Source organism: Dipodomys merriami, unplaced genomic scaffold, assembly GCF_024711535.1.
Source record: "Dipodomys merriami isolate MVZ:Mamm:240054 unplaced genomic scaffold, mDipMer1.0.p SCAF_12, whole genome shotgun sequence".
Taxonomy (NCBI): domain Eukaryota; kingdom Metazoa; phylum Chordata; class Mammalia; order Rodentia; family Heteromyidae; genus Dipodomys; species Dipodomys merriami.
This window is the reverse complement of record NW_027202493.1, coordinates 5,411,532-5,431,359: the sequence shown is the minus strand read 5'-3', so window position 1 is coordinate 5,431,359 and position 19,828 is coordinate 5,411,532. Positions and strand designations below refer to the sequence as shown.

Below are 19,828 nucleotides of genomic sequence, written 5' to 3'. Positions count from 1 at the left end.
CACTCTACCACTTGAACTCTACCACTTCTGGCTTTTTCTGTTAATGTGGTGCTGAGGAATCGAACCCAGGGCCTCATGCATGTGAGGCAAGCACTCTGCCACTGAGCCACCTTCCCAGCCCTATTTTTTTCTTTTAAGTAAATTATTGTGTAGCATACATTTAGTAGATTTAACACTTAGGGTTCTGAGTTTTGACTAGTGTCTCCAATTATGTAAACATCAAAACAACCACCATGTCGATATTGATCCATCATTTTTTTATTTTTTTGGCAGTGCTGTAATTTGAACTCAGCTTTTTGTTGTGCTTGCTTGCTTATTGATTAATTGATAGTCCTGGGGCTTAAACTCAGAGCCTGGGCTATGTCCTTCAACATTTTTGCTCAAGGCTAGCACTCTTCCACTGGAGCCACAGCTCCACTTCTGGCTTTTTGGTGATTAATTGGAGATGAAGAGTCTTACAGACTTTCCTGCTCAGACTAGCTTTGAAACAGGATCCTCAGATCTCAGCCTCTTGAGTAGGATTACAGATATGAGCCACTAACACCCGACTTTATGCTGTTTATTTTTGAGATAGGGTCTTGCTTTTTACAAATGTGTACTTAGACTGTGATATGTCTATTTTGATCTGCCAATTTTAGGCTTTCCATCACTGTGGGGGATTAAAGGCTCATGATACTACATCCCGCTTCCTGAGCTGAGTTCCAACCAAAATCCTCTAGACCTCAGCCTCCTATTATAGCTAGGATGGCAGGATGAGTAAGCCCAGTTATAGGATCAGAAGGGGTCTCATGAACTTTTCTGCCTAAGCTGGCCTCTTAACTGCAGCCCTCCCATTCTCATTCTACCAATTAGCTAGGATTACAAATATGAGCCAGCAGTGCCTGGCTGATGATTTTTCTAAAAATGAATTTTAGGCTAAGGATTCCTTATTTTTCCTTCCTTCCTTCCTTCTTTCCTTCCTTCCTTCCTTCCTTCCTTCCTTCCTTCCTTCCTTCCTTTCTTTCTTTCTTTCTTTCTTTTCTTTTCTTTTCTTTTCTTTTCTTTTCTTTTTGGTGCCAGTCCTGGGGCTGTTCCTGAGCTTTGTATTCAAGTCTAGCGCTCTACCATTTGAACCACAGTGCTATTTCCAGCTTTTTTTTTCTTTTTTAGTTTATTGAAGATAAGAATCTCATTGCCTTTCTCACTGGGTTCAAACCATGATCCTCAGAGAGTAGCTATGATTATAGGTGTGAGCCACCAACTAGGTGTGGCCAAGGATAAGCATTTTAAGATTTATTTTTCATACTAAGTCCTGTTAAAATTACAGAGTAAAGAATTGTGTTATTCTTTATAAAAGTATGGTCATAAATATGAACTCATTTTTATAGCACACACACAAACTCATTTTTATAGCACATATGCATTCATGTGCGCACGCGGGCGCGCGCACACACACACAAATTCAGTACCAAATGTCTTTCAGTCACAGATGGCCCTTTTTTGGTGCCAATCCTAGGACTGGAACTCAGGGGCCTAGGCATTGTCCCTGAGCTTCTGTGCTCAAAGCTAGCACTCTACCACTTGAGCCACAGCTCCTTTTCTGGTGGTTAATTGGAAATAAGAGTCTCCTGGACTTTACTGCCCAGGCTAGCTTTGAACTGCGATATGATCCTCAGATCTCAGCCTTCTGAGTAGCTAGGATTACAGGCATGAGCCACTGTCACCTAGCCTATTATGGTCTTTTTGTTGTTGTTGTTGTTGGTTGTGGGGCTTGAACTCTGGGCTTGGGTGCTATCCCTCAGCTCTTCAGATCAAAGCGAGCGCTCTACCACTTGAGCCACAGCGCCACTTCTGGTTTTCTAGTGGTTTATTGGAGATTAGAGTCTTACGAACTTTCCTGCCCGGGCTGGCTTTGAACCATGATCCTCAGATCTCAGCCTCCTGAGTAGCTAGGATTACAGGCGTGAGCCACCGGCACCTGGCTGATGGTCAGTTTTAAAGTGCTTATTTGGTTACCTATCGTGCCAATGGAAGTCCTTCTTGTAGTAATTCCTTTGGATATGACCTGTTGGGGTTTTTTTTTTTTTTTTTTTTTTTTTTGATAGCTTCTTTTGATTTCTGGTGCAACAAACTTGCCCATGTCTATACTCAACTATTACTTTAAGAGATTTTAATTTTTTTTTAATAGAGAATAATGTTTAGAACTGCATAAGTAAGATACAAGTTGGATATCAGAAACATTGGTTTGGTTTTGTTGCAGGGAATTGAATCCAGGCTTTTTCACATGCTAAGAACCTATTTTTTTGGAAAGACATTAATGTTTTAAGAAATAATTTGATTTGGGAAATTAAACAGGTACTGGATATCTGAAAAGTGCAAAAAGAAAAAACAGTAGTAACTGTGGTAAACAGCTACAGCTTCTAGGCTGGGGAATAAAGGCAAGAGATTGGTCTTTTTAGAATCTGAAAACTGAAGGGCCTGATAGAGCTGGAACCCAAATTGAGTGCCAGTTGTACAATGGTTATTGTATTGTCATTCCTTCTAGACCATTATAAATTAAGTACTTGGAAGTATTTTTAAATACAAAGCATGTGAGTTCATACTCTGATTAAATTCTACATAATAGAATTTGTGTATATGTGTGCATATGTGTGCACTTGCTGGCTCTAGGACTTTAACACAGGGTATTATAGTCTTGCTTGGTTTTTATTCTCAAGGCTAATGCTCTACACTTGTCCCTCGCCTTCATTTCTTTTTGCTGGTTAATTGTAGATAAGAGTTTCACAAGCCGGGCACTGGTGGCTCATGCCTGCATCCTAGCTACTCAGGAGGCTCAGATCTGAGGATCACGGTTCAAAGCCAGCCGGGACAGGAAAGTCCATGAGACTCTTATCTCCAAATAACCATCAGAAAACTGGAAGCGGTGCTGTGGCTCAAGTGGTAGAGCATTTGCCTTGATCTGAAGAGCTGAGAGGTAGTGCCCAGGCCCAGACTTCAAGTCCCATGACCAACAACAACAATAACAAAAATAGAGTCTCACAGACTGCTTGGCTTGGTCTGGCTTCAACCAAGATCTCAGACTACCATGGGTGCCGAACCATAATAAGATTTTTCTAGGGGCTGGGAAGGTGGCTCAGTGGTAGAGCACTTGCCTTGCATGCCTGAGGCCCTGGGTTCGATTCCTCAGCACCACATAAGCAAAAAGAAAAAGTCGGAAGTGGTGCTGTGGCTCAAGTGGTAGAGCGCTAGCCTTGAGCTGAAGAGCTGAGGGACAGCACCCAGACCCAGAGTTCAGGCTCCACGACCGGACCCCCCCCCAAAAAAAAAGATTTTTCTAGTGTTAATTGCATTATTTTATATGGAAAATCTTTGTTGCTAACAATATTAAAATACAAATACAAATATTTGCACAATCTAATAATAAAAATAAGTTAAAAACAATGCCAAGTTTCAGATTTGGCATGACAGAGTGAAGAGCTCTGTGGATCTGGGTCCCTTTGAAACTGAACACTGTTTCAAAGAAGAAAAAAAAAAAAAAAAACAGAAGAAAAACAGTCGGTGCTACCAGTTTACTGGGAAGAAGATGCAGCCTTGGAGCCTGAGGTCCAGCCCAGGAACCACACCGCTGCTTAGAGCTCTGGGGTGGGCCTGGCAAGGGTGAGCCAGGAGTGGCTTGCCCAGCTTTGCAAATGGCCTGGTCCCTGAGGCCTGTACTCATCCTCCCGTTTGTCCTGGCTGCAGCCATCTGGGGCCAGGAACCTGAGCTAGAGCAGACCACTGGCTGGAAAGTGACCCTGAAGACTATCTAGGATGGCCTCCACTGGATCCACACGTATCTGAATACTGCCCTGTGGGGGCAAGGATGGCCTCTGCTGGTATAAGTGCAGTGATGAACTGAAGCCTTTTTCACACTATGGATATAAACCTTCCCTGCCAAATGGATGTGACGTTCCATTTGGCATTTTCTCAACATTAGCATCCCCTCCCTGACAAAGGGCTGCAACTAACACAACCAGTGCCATGGAGACCTGTGGCAAAAGCAAGAACTACTGCAATGAAGAATATCCAGTATTGCCTCACCAAGATCTACACAACTTGCTGAAAACTCTAGGGCTGGCTCAGCATATTCAGGCATGGAGACAATGGTGGACCTCTTCTTTGATAGTGTTAACACATTTAGGCTGTAGACTGTGTCTGGGCAGCCAGTGAACTGCATGCAGGTGTCATTATGAAGAAAAAACTGATTTGTAAAGGAAAATCTGACAGCAGGTGACAGATGAGGATGATGTTTTCGCTACATAAGTATAACCTGCCTTACCTCTTTTTTTTTCAATTAGACAACTTTTACTGAATGAGAAAACTACATTTAAAATGTGCTTTAAAACAAATGGATTTAGAAAAAAAAGACATGCATTTGAAAGAACTTTTGCACTGTGAAAATCAGATATTTCTTGCAGTAATACAATGCGCCAACCATAAAGTATAACAGAAAAAGAATTCTCAACATTTTCAAAGACAATATTAAGGTTAAGAATTTCACATCTGCCGGGCGCTGGTGGCTCACGCCTGTAATCCTAGCTACTCAGGAGGCTGAGATCTGAGGATCGCGGTTCAAAGCCAGCCCGGGCAGGAGAGACCCGAGACTCCTATCTCCAATAAACCACCAGAAAACCGGAAGTGGCGCTGTAGCTCAAGTGGTAGAGTGCTCGCCTTGAGCTGAAGAGCTGAGGGACAGCGCTCAGGCCCAGAGTTCAAGCCCCACGACCGACAAAAAAAAAAAAAAAAAAAAAAAAAAAAAAAAAAAAAAAAGAATTTCACATCTATGGAAGCAAATTTAGAAGGGCGTTATAAATATTATATCCATCCATACGAAGCTTACAAATTTGACAATGCTCAATAAAAGATTTTAGAATCACATCCAATAGTGTCACATCCACAGAATCACAAATCGGTGTCCTGTAAAGTCCCTTCTAAAATCTTTGTTGATTTTCCTAGTCCTTGCCATTTGTTAATGCTAACCCTTAAGGAAACAACAACAACAACAAAAACAGAACAGGAAAAGAAATGCTGCAGTAAACTCTTGATCATGTACAGAAATTATTGCTACTATAGTTCAGTACAAAGCATATCTATACAATACCTTTGATTATGAAAAACCAATAAAAATCTTTAGTGACACAGCCTTACAATCGTACACAACAGAGGTAAGGCAGCTTACACTTATGTAGACCTTACAAAACTGCATTTAAAACCTCAGAGTAAAAAAATGTGTGGAGGATGGTAAAGAGGCACACCTGCCCTCTCAGGTGTCTTCCAGGGCATTGCTGCTTCCCTGGTTCTTTTCCTTGTCTAGTGACCAAGGTCACAACCAGGTGTGTGTTAGGTGAGTAAAATCTGAAATGTATATAACTCATAATAACCAAAGTAAATGAGATTGAATATTAAAGAAAACCCAGCCCAGTGCTAATGGCTCAAGCCTGTAATCCTAGCTATTCAGGAGGCTGAAATCTGAGGATCACAGTTCAATGCTGGACCAGTCAGGAAAGTCTGTGAGACTCTTACCTCCAATTAACCGCCAAAAAGCTGGAAGTAGAGCTGTAGCTCAAGTGATAGTGTGCTAGCCTGGACCAAAAAAAGCTGAAGGATAGTACTTAGGCCCTGAATTCAAGTCCCAGTAGAGGCACACCAGAAACGAGTTGATTACGTAGACACAGTGGCTCACACTTGTAATCCTAGCTACTTGGGAGCCTAAGACTGGGAGGATCAAAGTTAGAGACCAGTCTGGGCAAAACACAAAATACCTTATCAACAGACAGCTGCACAGTAGCACACATCTGTCATCCCAACTATATCAGAGGCTGAGATTGGGAACGTTAAGGTTCTAAAATAGGCCAGTCCAAGCAAAAAGGTTTGAAAGACTCCCGTCTCAATAGAGTAAGAGAAATATAGTAATACATACCTGTCAGTTTAGCTAAAGCAGAAATCATGAAATAGGAGGCCAAGAACAAGTGCAGGTTAAAAAAACAAAACACCCAGGGCCTGGGAAGGTGGCTTGGTGGTAGAGCACTTGCCTTGCATGCATGAAGCCCTGGGTTCGATTCCTCAGCACCACATAAGCAAAAAAGACAAAACCTGCAAGTGGCGCTTTGGCTCAAGTGGTAGAGAGCTAGCCTTGAACTGAAGAGCTGAGGGACAGCACCCAGGCCTAGAGTTCAGACCCCACAACCAGACCAAAAAAAAAAAAAAAAAACCACCCAAGATCCTACCTCAAATAATACAAGTGAGAGAAAGGGCTAGAGGTGTGGCTCAGACAGAATGCCTGCTTATTAGCAAGCACAGGGCTCTGAGTTCAAACTCATTATCACCCTTCCTGAAAAGTAATTTATGTGGGGTGAGAATGTGGCTTAATGGTAGAGTGCTTGCCTGCATGCATGAAGCCCTGGATTCAATTCCTCAGTATCACATAAACAGGTTAAAGCCAGAAGTGGCATGTGGCTCAAGTGGTAGAAAGCTCAGGGACAGTGCCCAGTCCCTGAGTTCAAGCCCCAGGACTGGCAAAAAAAAGTAACTTATTAGGAAAGTGTACGTACACCTTGAGGCAGGCAGTTGAATGAGGGTCCATTACCTGTACACTATAAGAATAGGTTTGATTACAGGCATGAACCACTGGTACTGGTTAATAATAAGTCACTCAAAACAGGTGCCAGTGCTCATGCCTATAATCCTAACCACTCAGGAGCCTGAAGGATTGTAGTTCCAGCTATTCTGGGCAGAAAAGTCTGTGTGACTCCCTCTCTAATTAACAAGTAAAATTCCAGATTGGAGGCATGGCTCAAGTGGTAAAGCAAGAAAGCCAAATTAAAAGCTAGGCGCTGGTGACTCATAATCCTAGCTATTCAGGAGGCTGAGATCTGAGGATGGAATTTTGAAGTGATCCCAGGCAGGAAAGTCCATGAGACTCCAATTAACCACCAAAAAACTCGAAATGGATCTATGGCTCAAAGTGGTAGAGTGCTAGTCTTGACCAAAAAAGCTCAGGACTACCCCCAGGTCCTGACTGGGGTGGGGGGGAGAAGGGGGAGGGAAAAGGGGAGGAGAAAATGTAAGAAAAACAAGTTTGAGGACCAGAGTTCAAGCTCTGATATCAACACACACAATTAGTTAATATAACAAATTACATCAATTGACTAATGACAAAAACTGTGATTATACTGTATCTCAATAGATAGAAAATATTAACATCTTGTTATGATAAAAAAAAACACCCAATAAATTGGTAACACATGGATATTTTCTCAACTTGATAAAGGGTATCTGTGAAATATACAGAGATAACCTTGAATATAATTCTGAAGGACTGGGTGTTTTCTCTCTTAACAGTTCTCATGATGGTGGTGTCTGCAGTGACAGCTAAATCTCTTGGGCGGGCACACTATCCCTTCTACCCATATTTGTATGGCTGTTTCGCCTGAATTATGCTCTATAATGTGAGTTGATACTGCTACCTCCAATCCAAATCCATCACCACTCAGTTATTCTCCAACTTGCCCTATTGTACATTTTATTGAATTTGTCGCATTTCACCACCCACATGAAAACCATTTCCCATAAAATTGCAGTAGTCATTTATTCTGCATACACACAAAATAGTTAAAAAATTACACTGCTAATATCACTGCTAATAATATTCTAAGTGTATTTGTTTGTTTGTTGAGGTGGTGAGGAGAGGATATTTCACGATGTTGCCCAGACTAATCTCAAAACTCCTAGGTTCAAGGAATCCTTCTACCTCCCAAGTAGCTGTTCCCTTAGATTTCTTCACATTTATTTTGCCTGTAGAATATGTATTCCTGAGATGCCCATTCAGAAGACTGTTCAAGAGTTATTTGACTCTGGACACTGTGATGAAAGTAAACCATTTACAACTTGTGAGTGGAGATGGGAGAGATGAGGGAAGGGAAGACACTGTACAAAAGGAAATGTACTCATTACCTGACTCATGTAATTGTAATCCTTCTATATCACATTACAATAATAATAAAGAAAAATTTAAAGCTATTTGAATTATTTTCTGTGTGTAGTTATTAATGTGATAGGATTTCTTGTTTGCTATTTTTTTTTAAGGCTGTACTGGGCTTGAACTCAGGGCTTCACTCTTGCTAGGCCTTCATTTTACTGCTTTACCTTTGCTTTTTGAACTGTTTTTTGCGTGGGGAGCAATGGTTGGGAAGATGCAGGAAGGGAAGGAAGGGAGAGGAGGCTTTCGTACACCTGACTTTAGGACGTTGTAACTATTTCACATAATTAGATAAAACCTTTTAAATCTTAATTTGTTATTTGCTCTTAATTTTGTATTTTGTTCATTTATGTGCTGGGACATGAATCCAGGACTTCCTTTTTTTTTTTTTTTTTTTTTTTGGTCCAGTTGTGGGGCCTGAGCTCTGGGTCTGGGCGCTGTCCCTCAGCTCTTCAGCTCAAGGCTAGTGCTGTACCACTTGAGCCATAGCGCCACTTACAGCTTTTTTTTCTTTTTGCTTATGTGGTGCTGAGGAATCGAACCCAGGGCCTTATGCATGCAAGGCAAGTACTCTACCACTGAGCCACTTTCCCAGTCCGTCCAGGGCTTTCTTTATACATACTAAGGCAATAATCTAGCAGCCTCTAAGTGATTTTTTTTTTCTTGTAGAGCTGGAAGCCAAATTCACAGTTTCATCCATGCCAAACAAGCATTCATCCACACTCCAGACCCCCTAAGCAAACTTAAAGCAATAATTTCACATCCTTAGTGGGATATCCTGTAGATCAAGAACACAAAACAAAACATGAAAACCTTGAATTATTTTAGCAATATTAGTAATTTTCAACAAAGTTGGCATTATTTTGTTACCATCATGTAAGTATTATACTTAAAAAGAATAAGCATACTGATAAAATTAGAAATCTGTATTTTCACAGTAATAGTTAAAAGATATGGGTATTAGCCAGGCACCAGTAGCTCACACCTGTAATCCTAACTACTCAGGAGGCTGAGATCTGAGGATTATGGTTTAAAGCCAGCCTGGGCAGAAAAGTCCATGAGACTCTTTTTTTGTTGGTCGTAGGGCTTGAACTCTGGGCTTGGGTGCTGTACCTCAGCTCTTCAGCTCAAGGCAAATGCTCTACCACATGAGCCACAGCGCCACTTCTGGTCTTCTAGTGGTTTTATTAGAGATAAGAGTCTCAGGGACTTTCCTTGCATGGGCTGGCTTTGAACCGTGATCCTCAGATCTCAGCCTCCTGAGTAGCTAGGATTACAGGTGAGAGCCACTGGTGACCGCCCATGAGACTCTTATCTCAATAAACCATCAGAAAAGCCTTGAGCTGAAGAGCTCAAGGACAGTGCTTCAGGCCCAGAGTTCAAGCCCCACAACCAGAAAAAAAAAAAAAAAAAAAAGATACAGATATTAGAAAAAGAAAATGAAAAAACTCCCTGGGGCTGTAGTTCAATGGTAGAGCACTTTACTAATGTAACATGTTATAAGGTCTTCAGGTCAATCTCCAGCACGGTAAAAAACAAACAAACACCCCACAACCAGACTAAAGCAATAGCTTAGACTACACAGCAAGACTGTCTTAAAACAACCCCAGAACCCTTTAGTTCTGGTATAAGAGGCTGAGACCTGAGGATTACGGTTTGAAACCAGCCCAAGCAGGAAAGTCTGTTAATATCTCCAGTTAACCACTAAAAAGCTGGAAGTGCATCAGTGGCTCAAAGTGGTAGAGTGCTAGCCTTGAGCACAAAAGCTCAAGGACAGCACCAGACCCTGACTTCCAGGTCCCAGGACCAGTACATACATGCAAAAAAGGACAACACACACACACACATATACACACACACAAAATGCCTTTAGTGGTGAGGGGGTAGTTATTAGAGATGGATAAGGGCAATCAAATGTGGGTTTTGTGAGTCACCTCATAGAAACAAATTTTGTTTTTTGTTTTTTTTTTGGTCCAGTTGTGGGGTCTGTACTCTGGTCCTGGGCGCTGTCCCTCAGCTCTTCAGCTCAAGGCTAGCGCTCTACCACTTGAGCCACAGCACCACTTCCAGCTGTTTTCTTTTTGCTTATGTGGTACTGAGGAATTGAACCCAGGGCCTCATGCATGCAAGGCAAGCGCTCTACCACTGAGCCACCTTCCCAGCCCCTATATATATATTTTTAATGGTGAATTTATCTTCTTTTTCTTAGGAACAACCACCATATCCTGGCTACAATTCTAACTACTGGAATTCTGCACGCCCAAGGGCTCCATACCCAAGTACATATCCTGTGAGGCCAGAGTTGCCAGGCCAGGTATGGTTATCCTTTTTTCCCTTCTTCTTGAGTTTGAATTCAGGGCATCTTTGCTCATCTTCTTGGCTCTGCTGGTATTCTACTTCTTGAGCCAGAACTTCAGCCCTGGTTTGTTGTACTGATTATTTTATTTTATTTTGTTTTATTTTTTGTCAGTTGTGGGGCTTGAATTCAGGGCCTGAGCACTGCTCCTGAGCTCTTTTTCTTAAGACTAGAGCTCTGGGAAGTGGCGCTGTAGCTCAAGTGGTAGAGCGCTCACCTTGAGCTGAAGAGCTGAAGGACAGCGCCCAGGCCCAGAGTTCAAGCCCCACGACCAACAAAAAAAAAAAAAAAAGACTAGAGCTCTGCCACTTTGACCCATAGCTCTACTTCTAGTTTTAGAGTGGTTAATTGGAGATAAGAGTCTCACAGGACTTTTCTGCCTGGGCTGACTTCCAATGGTGATCCTCAGATCTCAGCCTCATACGTAGCTAGGGTTACAGGTGTGAGCCAGCAGCACCCGGCTGACTGGTTATTTTAAGGATGGAATTGCACAGAATTTCTGACCAGGTTGGCTTTGAACTCTTGATTCTCTGGGTCTCAGTCTCCTTAATAGCTGGGATAACAGGAGTAAGCCATTGGCTCTTGGATCTTCTGTTTCTTAATTTTTTAATTTTTTTAAATTTTATTTTTCATATGTGGGTTTGAAGTCATGCTTGCATTATACCACTTGAGCCACACTTCTACATCTGGCTTTTTGATGGCTAGTTGAATATAAAAATCTCATGGACTTCCTGCCTGGGCTAGCTTTGAACCGTGATGCACAGATCTCAGCCTTCTGAGTAGCTAGGATTATAGATGGGAGTCACTTGCACTTGGCTCATTTTTTTTTTTTATTCTTTTTTTTTTTTTTTTTTTTTGGTCGCTCGTGGGGCTTGAACGCTGTGCTTGGGCGCTGTCCCTGCTCAAGGCAAGCACTCTACCGCTTGAGCCACAGTGTCACTTCCGGTTTTCTAGTGGTTTATTGGAGATAAGAGTCTCATGGACTTTCCTGCCTGGGTTGGCTTTGAACCATGATCCTCAGATCTCAGCCTCCTGAGTAACTAGGATTACAGGCGTGAGCCACCGGCACCTGGCTTTTTTTTTTTTTTTTTGTCGGTCGTGGGGCTTGAACTCTGGGCCTGGGCGCTGTCCCTCAGCTCTTCAGCTCAAGGCGAGCGCTCTACCACTTGAGCTACAGCGCCACTTCCGGTTTTCTGGTGGTTTATTGGAGATAGGAGTCTCACGGTCTCTCCTGCCCGGGCTGGCTTTGAACCGAGATCCTCAGATCTCAGCCTCCTGAGTAGTTAGGATTACAGGTGTGAGCCACCAGCGCCCGGCTTGGCTTTTTTTTTTATTCTTAAATTACAAAAGTCTTAAATTTTTTGAAGTCTATTTTTCTTCTGTTGTTCTTTTGTTTAGTGTTATTTCTAAGAAGGTTTTGACTAGCCCAGGGTCATAAACATTTATTTCAATTCTTTTTGTAAGAACTAAAAAAATAATTTTGTTCTTACATTTACTCTAGGTCTATGATCCACTTTGAATTACTATGTGAAGTTTAACTTCTTATTCTTTTTCTTTTTTTTATATTGGTAGCTGTACATCTCAGGACTCTGTTCTTACTCATTGAGTAAGACACTAGACACTCATTATTCTGTGGATCTGTATGTCTGTCCTGAGTACTGATGCCAAACTGTTTTTATTATTGTAGCTATGTAGTGAATTTTGAAATCAGAAAGTGTGAGGAGGACTTCAACATTTTTCTTATTTTTTCTTTTTTTCAGTTGTGTGGCTTGAACTTGGGGCCTGGGCACTGTTACTGGAACTAGGGACCTCATGCTTTCTACACAAGTATCCTGCTGTATTCCCTTCTTTTTTATTTTAGGGTTTTTTTGTCTTTTTTTTTTTTTAACCCCCCAGATACAGTCTAGAGCTTTTGCCTAGATTGCCTTGGACCACTACTCCTACTTCACCTCCCCAGTAGCTGGGATTAAAGAGTGAGCTACCACACCTAACTACAACTGGTTTTGTTTAATTATCATAATTAGTTGAACAAGGGGGATTTCATTGTGACATTCCCATATATGCATATAATATAGTGCATCAATTTCTTCCATTCTTCAAAGTCTTTCTTGCCCCTCCCTTCTTAAAACAGTTTCAACTGGTTTCATTGTTCTAGTTCCATATATATGCATATTTAAGTATAAAATACTTCATAATTCATTTTCACTCACCTCCATTTACCTTCCCTATCTCCTGCTGATACGTACTCTCCAACAGAGCCTGTTTTTTGTTGTTGTTGTTGTTGTTTTGCCAGTCCTGGGGCTTGAACTCTGGGCCTCAGCACTGTCTCTGAGCTTCCTTTTTGCTCAAGGCTAGCACTCTACCACGTGCCACAGTGCCACTTCTAGATTTTTCTTTTTATGTGATACTGAGAAATCAAACGCAGGTCTTCATGCATGCTAGGCAAACACTCTACCACTAAGCCACATTCCCAACCACTATTTTATTTTTTTTAATTTGGCAATGCTTATGTTTAATCTTAGGGCTTTAGCCTTGCTAGACAGCCACTCTGCCACTGAGCCATACCTTCAGCTTTGCTGGCTATTTTGAAGGTGGAGTCTTATGGACTTTTCTGCTTTGTCTGGCTTCAAACTAAGATCATGGATCCCAATTTCTGAGAGACTAGGATTACAGGTGTGAACCACTGTACCTAGCTTGGATTACTTTTGCTAGATGGGATCTATCATGCTTCCATATGAATTTTTGTACTGGTTCTTCTATTTTTACAAAAAATGCCATTGGGATGTTGATGGCTGTTGAATTGACTCTGTAGATTTCTGTATGGCCATTTTCCTGATAATCATTCTCCAATCCATGAGCATAAAAGGTATTTCTATATTTATTGTCCTTCCTTTCTTCCTTCCTTCCTTCCTTCCTTCCTTCCTTCCTTCCTTCCTTCCTTCCTTCCTTCCTTCCTTCCTTCCTTCCTTTTTAAAAAATTTTTTTTTATTTGTATTTTTGCCAGTCCTGGAGTTTGAACTCTGGGCTTGGCCACAGTCCTTGCACTTTTGTACTCAAGTCTAGTGGTTGATCAATTGAGCCATAGCTCCACTTTCAGCTCTTTTTTTTTTTTTTTTTTTAATTTTAATTTTTTTTATTGTAGAGATACTATACAGAGGGTTACAGTTACATGAGTGAGGTAATGAGTACACTTCCACTTCCTCTTGAACATTGTTACCCCCTCCATTGTTTTCCCCCTACCATCCCCTCCCTCCCTCCCTTCCCCAAGGTTCTTTTTTTTTTTTTTTTTTTTGATCGTGATTAAGTGATTACTTAATTTCCGGAAATTCACAGTATTGTGGAATAATGATGCTCATTTAAAGTCACAAGTTCATTCTAACTTTCCTGGAGCAAATTGTCTATCACAGTCTGTAATATATAACGGTGCTCATATGTTATATACCATATATGTGATCAGCAGCATGGGGATATTTAGTAGTGGTTCAACCAGATGAGTGGGAGTTCTTTGTTTCTTAAGTCCTGTTAGTTTTGTCATATCACCTAACATTTTGGATTCATCATCCACTTATCAGGGAGACCATGTACTGTTTGTCTCTTCGTTCTTGGCTTACCTCGCTCAACATGATTCCTTCTAGCTCCATCCATTTCCCTGCAAATGCCATTATTTTGTCATTTCTAATGGCTGCATAATATTCCATTGTGTATAGATACCACAATTTTTGGATCCATTCATCTGTGGTGGGGCATCTAGGTTGTTTCCATATCCTAGCTATTGCGAACAGTGCTGCAATAAACATGGAGGTGCACGTGTCCTTGCACTTTCAGCTCTTTTTGTAGTTTATTGAAGATAAGTATCTCATGGACTTTCCTGCCTGGGCTGGCTTTGAGCCATATTCCTCAGATGTCAGCCTCCTGAGTAGCAAGGATTATAGGTGTGAACCACTGGTACTTGGCCCTTCAATTTCTTTCATTAAGATTTTACAGTTTTCATTGTAAAGGTTTTTTGCTTCTTAGTTAAATTTATACTGGAATTTTGTTTACTTTGAGACTATTGGAAATGTTTCTTTTTCAGCATGTTCGTTGTTAGTATATAGAAAAGCTTCTGATTTTTGAGTGTTGATTTTATGTTCTGCTCTATTGCCAAAACTTTTCTACTAGATCAGGAGTTCTTTTGTTGGAATCTTTAGAATCTTTTAAGTATAAGATCATATCATGCATAATGAGGGACAATTTGACTTCTTCCTTCCTTTGAATTTCTTTTCTTTTTTGTCTCTTATTGCTCTGGTTAGAAATTCCAATACTATATTAAATAAAGAGTTGGGAGAGTAGACACCTTTGATTTGTTACTGAGTTTAGAGGAAAATGATGTATTTCCCTCCCCTCCCCCCAGTTAAGTATGTTATTGGTTTGGCATTAGATTTATACATATAGCCTTTGTTATGTTGAAGTGTATTCCTTCTGTTCCTAGTTTCTTCTAACGTGTGTGTGTGTGTGCATGCGAGCACACATGCATGTGAGCATGCATGCATGTGCACCAGTCCAAAGGCTTGAACCTCAGGGCTTGGGCACTATCTCTAAGTTTTTTTTGTTGTTGTTCAAGTCTACTGCAGCAGAGCCACAGCTTCCCTTCTGTCTTTTTTGGTAGTTAATTAGAAATAAGAGTCTCACAGACTTTCCTGTCAGAGTTGACTTCAAATTATGATCCACTGATGTCACCTTCCTGGTAGCTAGTATTACAGGTTTGAGCCACCAGCGTCCAGCCTCTTCAGAGCTTTTATAATAAAAAGATATTGTAGCCAGGTGCCAGTGGCTCACACCTAGTTACTCAGGAGGCTGAGATCTGAGGATCGTGGTTCAAAGCCAGCCTGGGCAGGAAAGTCCATGAGACTCTTATCTCCAATAAACCACCAGAAAACAGGAAGTGGCACTGTGGCTCAAGTGGTAGAATGCTAGCTTTGAGCTGAAGAACTGAGGGACAGCGCCCAGGTCTAGAGTTCAGGCCCTACAACCAGACCAAAAAAAAAAGAAAAAACATTATATAGTTCTATCTACAGATATAAATATATATTAATGTGATACACAGGTAGGAAAAGCCGGTGTGTGTGTGTGTGTGTGTGTGTGTGTGTGTGTGTGTGTGTGTGTGTGTGTGTGTGTGTGTGTGTGTGTGTGTGTGTGTGTGTGTGTAAAAAATTGAGACTGGGTTAAATAGTGCAACTCTTTTTTTTTTTTTTTTTTGCTTATGTGGTGCTGAGGAATCAAACCCAAGGCCCCAAGCATGCAAGGCAAGCGCTCTACCACTGAACCACCTTCCCAGCCCCACATAGTGCAGCTTTTGTCTCAAAAACTTTTTTTTTTTATTTCTAGCTATTGGGGAAGCAGAGGTCTGGAAGATTGTGCTTTGAGTCCGGCTTGGTCAACACACATTTGGGTATAGTGATACCTGCCATCCCAGCTACTTGGGAGGCCAAGACTGGGAATTTTGTGGTTCTAGATGAGCTCATGCAAAAGTTTTAGAGACCCCCATCTTAACAGAAACAGCTTTTATGATGGCGTATACTTGTTATCCCAGCTATAGTGGGAACTGTAAATACTAAGATTGCTGTCTGGGCTGGCTGAGACAAAGGGGGAGACCCTGTCCCTAAAACAGACAAAACCCAGAGCAATGTTGAAGAGGATGCCAGACAGACTGTGGGGGGCTAATGAAGAGGATGAATGAGTGTGAATATGGTCAACATAGTTTGCATGTATGAAGATAAAACAATGATACCTGTTGAAACTGTTATAAAAGAGTGTGGGGACAGGGAAGAGTGATGGAGGGGTTGAAGATGATTACCAGGATATATTTTTGTTTTCATGTATGGAAATGTCACAATTAAATGCCTCTTATATGACTAATATATGGTAATGAAAACTTAAAACAGTAAAAAGGGCTGGAGGTATATGTGTGTGTGTGTGTGTGTGTGTGTGTGTGTATATATATAAATGAAAAATATTACAAGTGTGTTTTGTGCCACAAGTCTTATATTTATGTTATCTCATTTAAATTTACTTCAAGATAAGTTATGATCTTCTATTTTTCTCAGGAGCAACTAAGGCTGTGAGCCATTATATACAAAGCATATGTCTGAGGTAGTCTGTCTCATAGTCATCCTTTCTCTCTGTCTCTATCTGTCTCTCTTCTATTATATGATGATATTTCTTTATCTATTCCCCTGGGCTCACCCAGAATTCACTCTCCGATCTGTGGGTACAAACTTTTATCTGTGAAGTATATTTGTTAGGTATACTTAAGGAAATCTTTTTTAAAGAAATATTTGAGAAGCACTGCTCTAAAGCTATCACTTTGTCATTTCATCTCTCATCACAGTCTACTTGCCTGTGTTACAACATAGACTCTTACAGTCAGTTACAGCCTCAATTCAGTAGATGGCATGTGATCATAACAGAAAGAATGTGTCACAGATTGCTTGGGTAGTTCATATTTTCCCTAGATACTAATCTCTTCCCAAGGTTTTTGAAGTTGAACATTAAGTGAGGGCCTTTCTGCCTTTTAACTCTTTTTTTTTCTGTCAATTTTGCTTTTTTTTAGAGTTTGAATTCTTACACAAATGGAGCATATGGTCCAGCATACTCTGCTGGCCCTGGAGCAAATTCTGCCTCATACTCTGGGGCTTACTATACATCTGGCTATCCTCAGACCAATTACTCTACAGAAGTTCCAAGCACTTACCGTTCACCTGGCAACAGCCCAACTCCTGTCTCTCGTTGGATGTATCCCCAGCAGGACTGTCAGACTGAATCAGCCCCTCTTAGGGGGCAGGTTCCAGGATATCCTGCTTCACAAGTGAGCAGTTTTCTGTTAGTAAAAACTTGGTCTGCATTTTAAATTGTAAACAGTAGAAAGGTATTTATTTACATTATTGCTGATTTAAGAAAACATTCTACATGTTCAGAGACTTATTTAATTTTTTTAGATTTGAAGACAGGGTCTAATTTATTGATAATGTCTTTCTTGTAACAGTTTTTGCAGTAAATAGATTCTGGCTGAGTATCACAATCATTAAATTTTTTTTTTTTTTTTGGGTCCGGTCATGGGGCCTGAACTCTGGGCCTGGGCGCTGTCCCTCAGCTCTTCAGCTCAAGGCAAGCGCTCTACCACTTGAGCCACAGCGCCACTTCCAGCTTTTTGCCGGAAGTGCTGAGGAATCGAACCCAGGGCCTAAGGCATGCAAGGCAAGCGCTCTACCACTGAGCCACCTTCCCAGCCCCATCATTAAAATTTTTATAGCAAAAGAAGTAGTTTTCCATAGTTTGTCTTAACTTTTTTTTGGTATTTGTTAATATTCTATGAATGATACCATGTTTACTTATTTTTAAGAGGAGTTCTAGATATAACATAGGAGAAAATTTGTTTATAGTGCCTGTGAGAAATTATTATACTACATCCATTACATTTTTTTTGGGGGGGGTGGGGTCCAGTCATGGGGCCTGAACTCTGGGCCTGGGCACTGTCCTTCAGCTCTTCAGCTCAAGGCTAGCGCTCTACCACTTGAGCCACAGTGCCACTTCCGGGTTTTTTTTTCTTTTTGCTTATGTGGTGCTGAGGAGTCGAACCCAGGGCCGCATGCATGCAAGGCAAGTGCTCTACCACTGAGCCACCTTCCCAGCCCCCGTGCATCCATTTACATTTTAAGTCAGGGTTTATCACCAGATCTGCTTCTGCTATTTAGGAAGAGGTCTTTACAGGCTTGGAGAAATCAGTTCTACTATGGCAACAGATTGGTTTAGAGCTGTTAGCATCTCAGGATATGCCTTTCCTAGAGTATTATTATTAGTTTGTTTCTTTTAGCAATGACCAGCATGTCTGCTCTTCTTAATCTAGAATCCTGGGATGACCCTGCCCCATTATCCTTATGGGGATGGTAATCGAAGTATTCCACAATCAGGGCCGACTGTACGACCACAAGAGGATACGTGGGCTTCTCCTGGTGCTTATGGGATGGGTGCCCGTTACCCCTGGCCTTCAGCTACGCCCTCGGCACCACCTGGGAATCTCTACATAACTGAAAATGCTTCACCATGGCCTGCTGGTAGCTCTCCTCAACCACCTCCTTCACCACCACCCCAACAGCCAAAGGTAGATTTCTAAATGCTATTATGTTGCTCTCTTGAGTAATTGAGAGCACAACATGGGAAGTTTTTGCATTGATCTGATTAAATGGGAACTAGCTGCAAAAGTTGGTGGCCACTACTGATGGTTTTATGTCACCTTTATTGCCTTTTCTTTCCTCATAGACTTTTTTTTAATGAGTCACATTTATTTTATTTTTATTTTTTGCCAGTCCCAGGGCTTGAACTCAGGGCGTGGCACTGTCCCTGAGCTTCTTTTGTTTAAGGCTAACACTCTACCACTTGAGCTGCAGTACCACTTCCAGCTTTTTATTTTTTTCTGTTTATGTGGAACAGGAAATGGTGCTGTGCCTCAAGTGGTAGAGTGCTCGCTTTGAGCTGAAGGATGGCGCCCCGGCCCAGCATTCAAGACCCATGACCGACCAAAAAAAAAATATATATATATATAAACATATATATATATTCCCATGTTTAAGTGGTACAGAGGAATTGAACACAGGGTTTCACACATGCTAGGCAAACATTACCACTAAATCACATTGCCATAGACTTTTTTTTCTTGGGGGGGGGTCAGTCATGGGGCTTGAACTCTGGGCCTGGGTGCTGTCCCTGCGCTCTTCAGCTCAAGGCAAGTGCTCTACCACTTGAGCCACAGTGCCACTTCTGGTTTTCTGGTGGTTAATTAGAGATAAAAGTCTCAAGGACTTTCCTGTTCAAGCTGGCTTTGAACTGCTATCCTCAGATCTCAGCCTGAGTAGCTAGGATTACAGATGTGAGCCATGGCCGCCTGGCCATAGACTACTTTTTGTTTGTTTGTTTTTTGGTTGGTCATGGGGCTTGAACTCTGGGCTTGGGCTCTGTCCCTCAGCTCTTCAGCTCAAGGCTAGCACTCTACCGTTTGAGCCACAGCACCAGTTCTGGTTTTTGAGTGGTTTATTGGAGATTAGAGTCTCATGGACTTTCCTGCCCGGGCTGGCTTTGAACCGTGATCCTCACATCTCAGCCTTCTGAGTAGCTAGGATTACAGGCATGAGCCACTGGCGCCCGGCTGGCCATAGACTTTATTTTTATTTTTTATTTTTTTGGGGTCCAGTTATGGGGCTTGAACTCTGGGCCTGGGCATTGTCCCTCAGCTCTTCAGCTCAAGGCTAGCACTCTACCACTTGACACTTCCGGCTTTTTTTTTTTCTTTTTGCTTATGTGGTGGTGAGGAATCGAACCCAGGGCCTCATGCATGCAAGGCAAGTGCTCTACCACTGAGCCACCTTCCCAGCCCTGGCCATAGACTTTTTAAAAGACATTTTATACTTATATCTTTTTTTAAAGACAAAGTCTCATTTTCCATT

General features: G+C 41.6%; 1 protein-coding gene and 1 pseudogene across 2 annotated transcripts in view; both read left to right on the top strand.

The window, feature by feature from the left end:
• Bag4 (BAG cochaperone 4) overlaps window positions 1–19,828 on the top strand; it is a 31,491-nt gene that overhangs the window by 7,776 nt on the left and 3,887 nt on the right. Inside the window, exons 2-4 of one of the 2 annotated variants that reach the window (XM_070016173.1) lie at window positions 10,206–10,310; window positions 16,942–17,196; window positions 18,235–18,489. In XM_070016173.1, the coding sequence (XP_069872274.1) occupies window positions 10,206–10,310; window positions 16,942–17,196; window positions 18,235–18,489 (615 nt within the window). The remainder of the gene's footprint in view (window positions 1–10,205; window positions 10,311–16,941; window positions 17,197–18,234; window positions 18,490–19,828) is intronic. The other variant, XM_070016174.1, reaches the window with a different exon arrangement.
• LOC138823006 (group XIIA secretory phospholipase A2 pseudogene) lies at window positions 3,162–4,791 on the top strand (annotated as a pseudogene).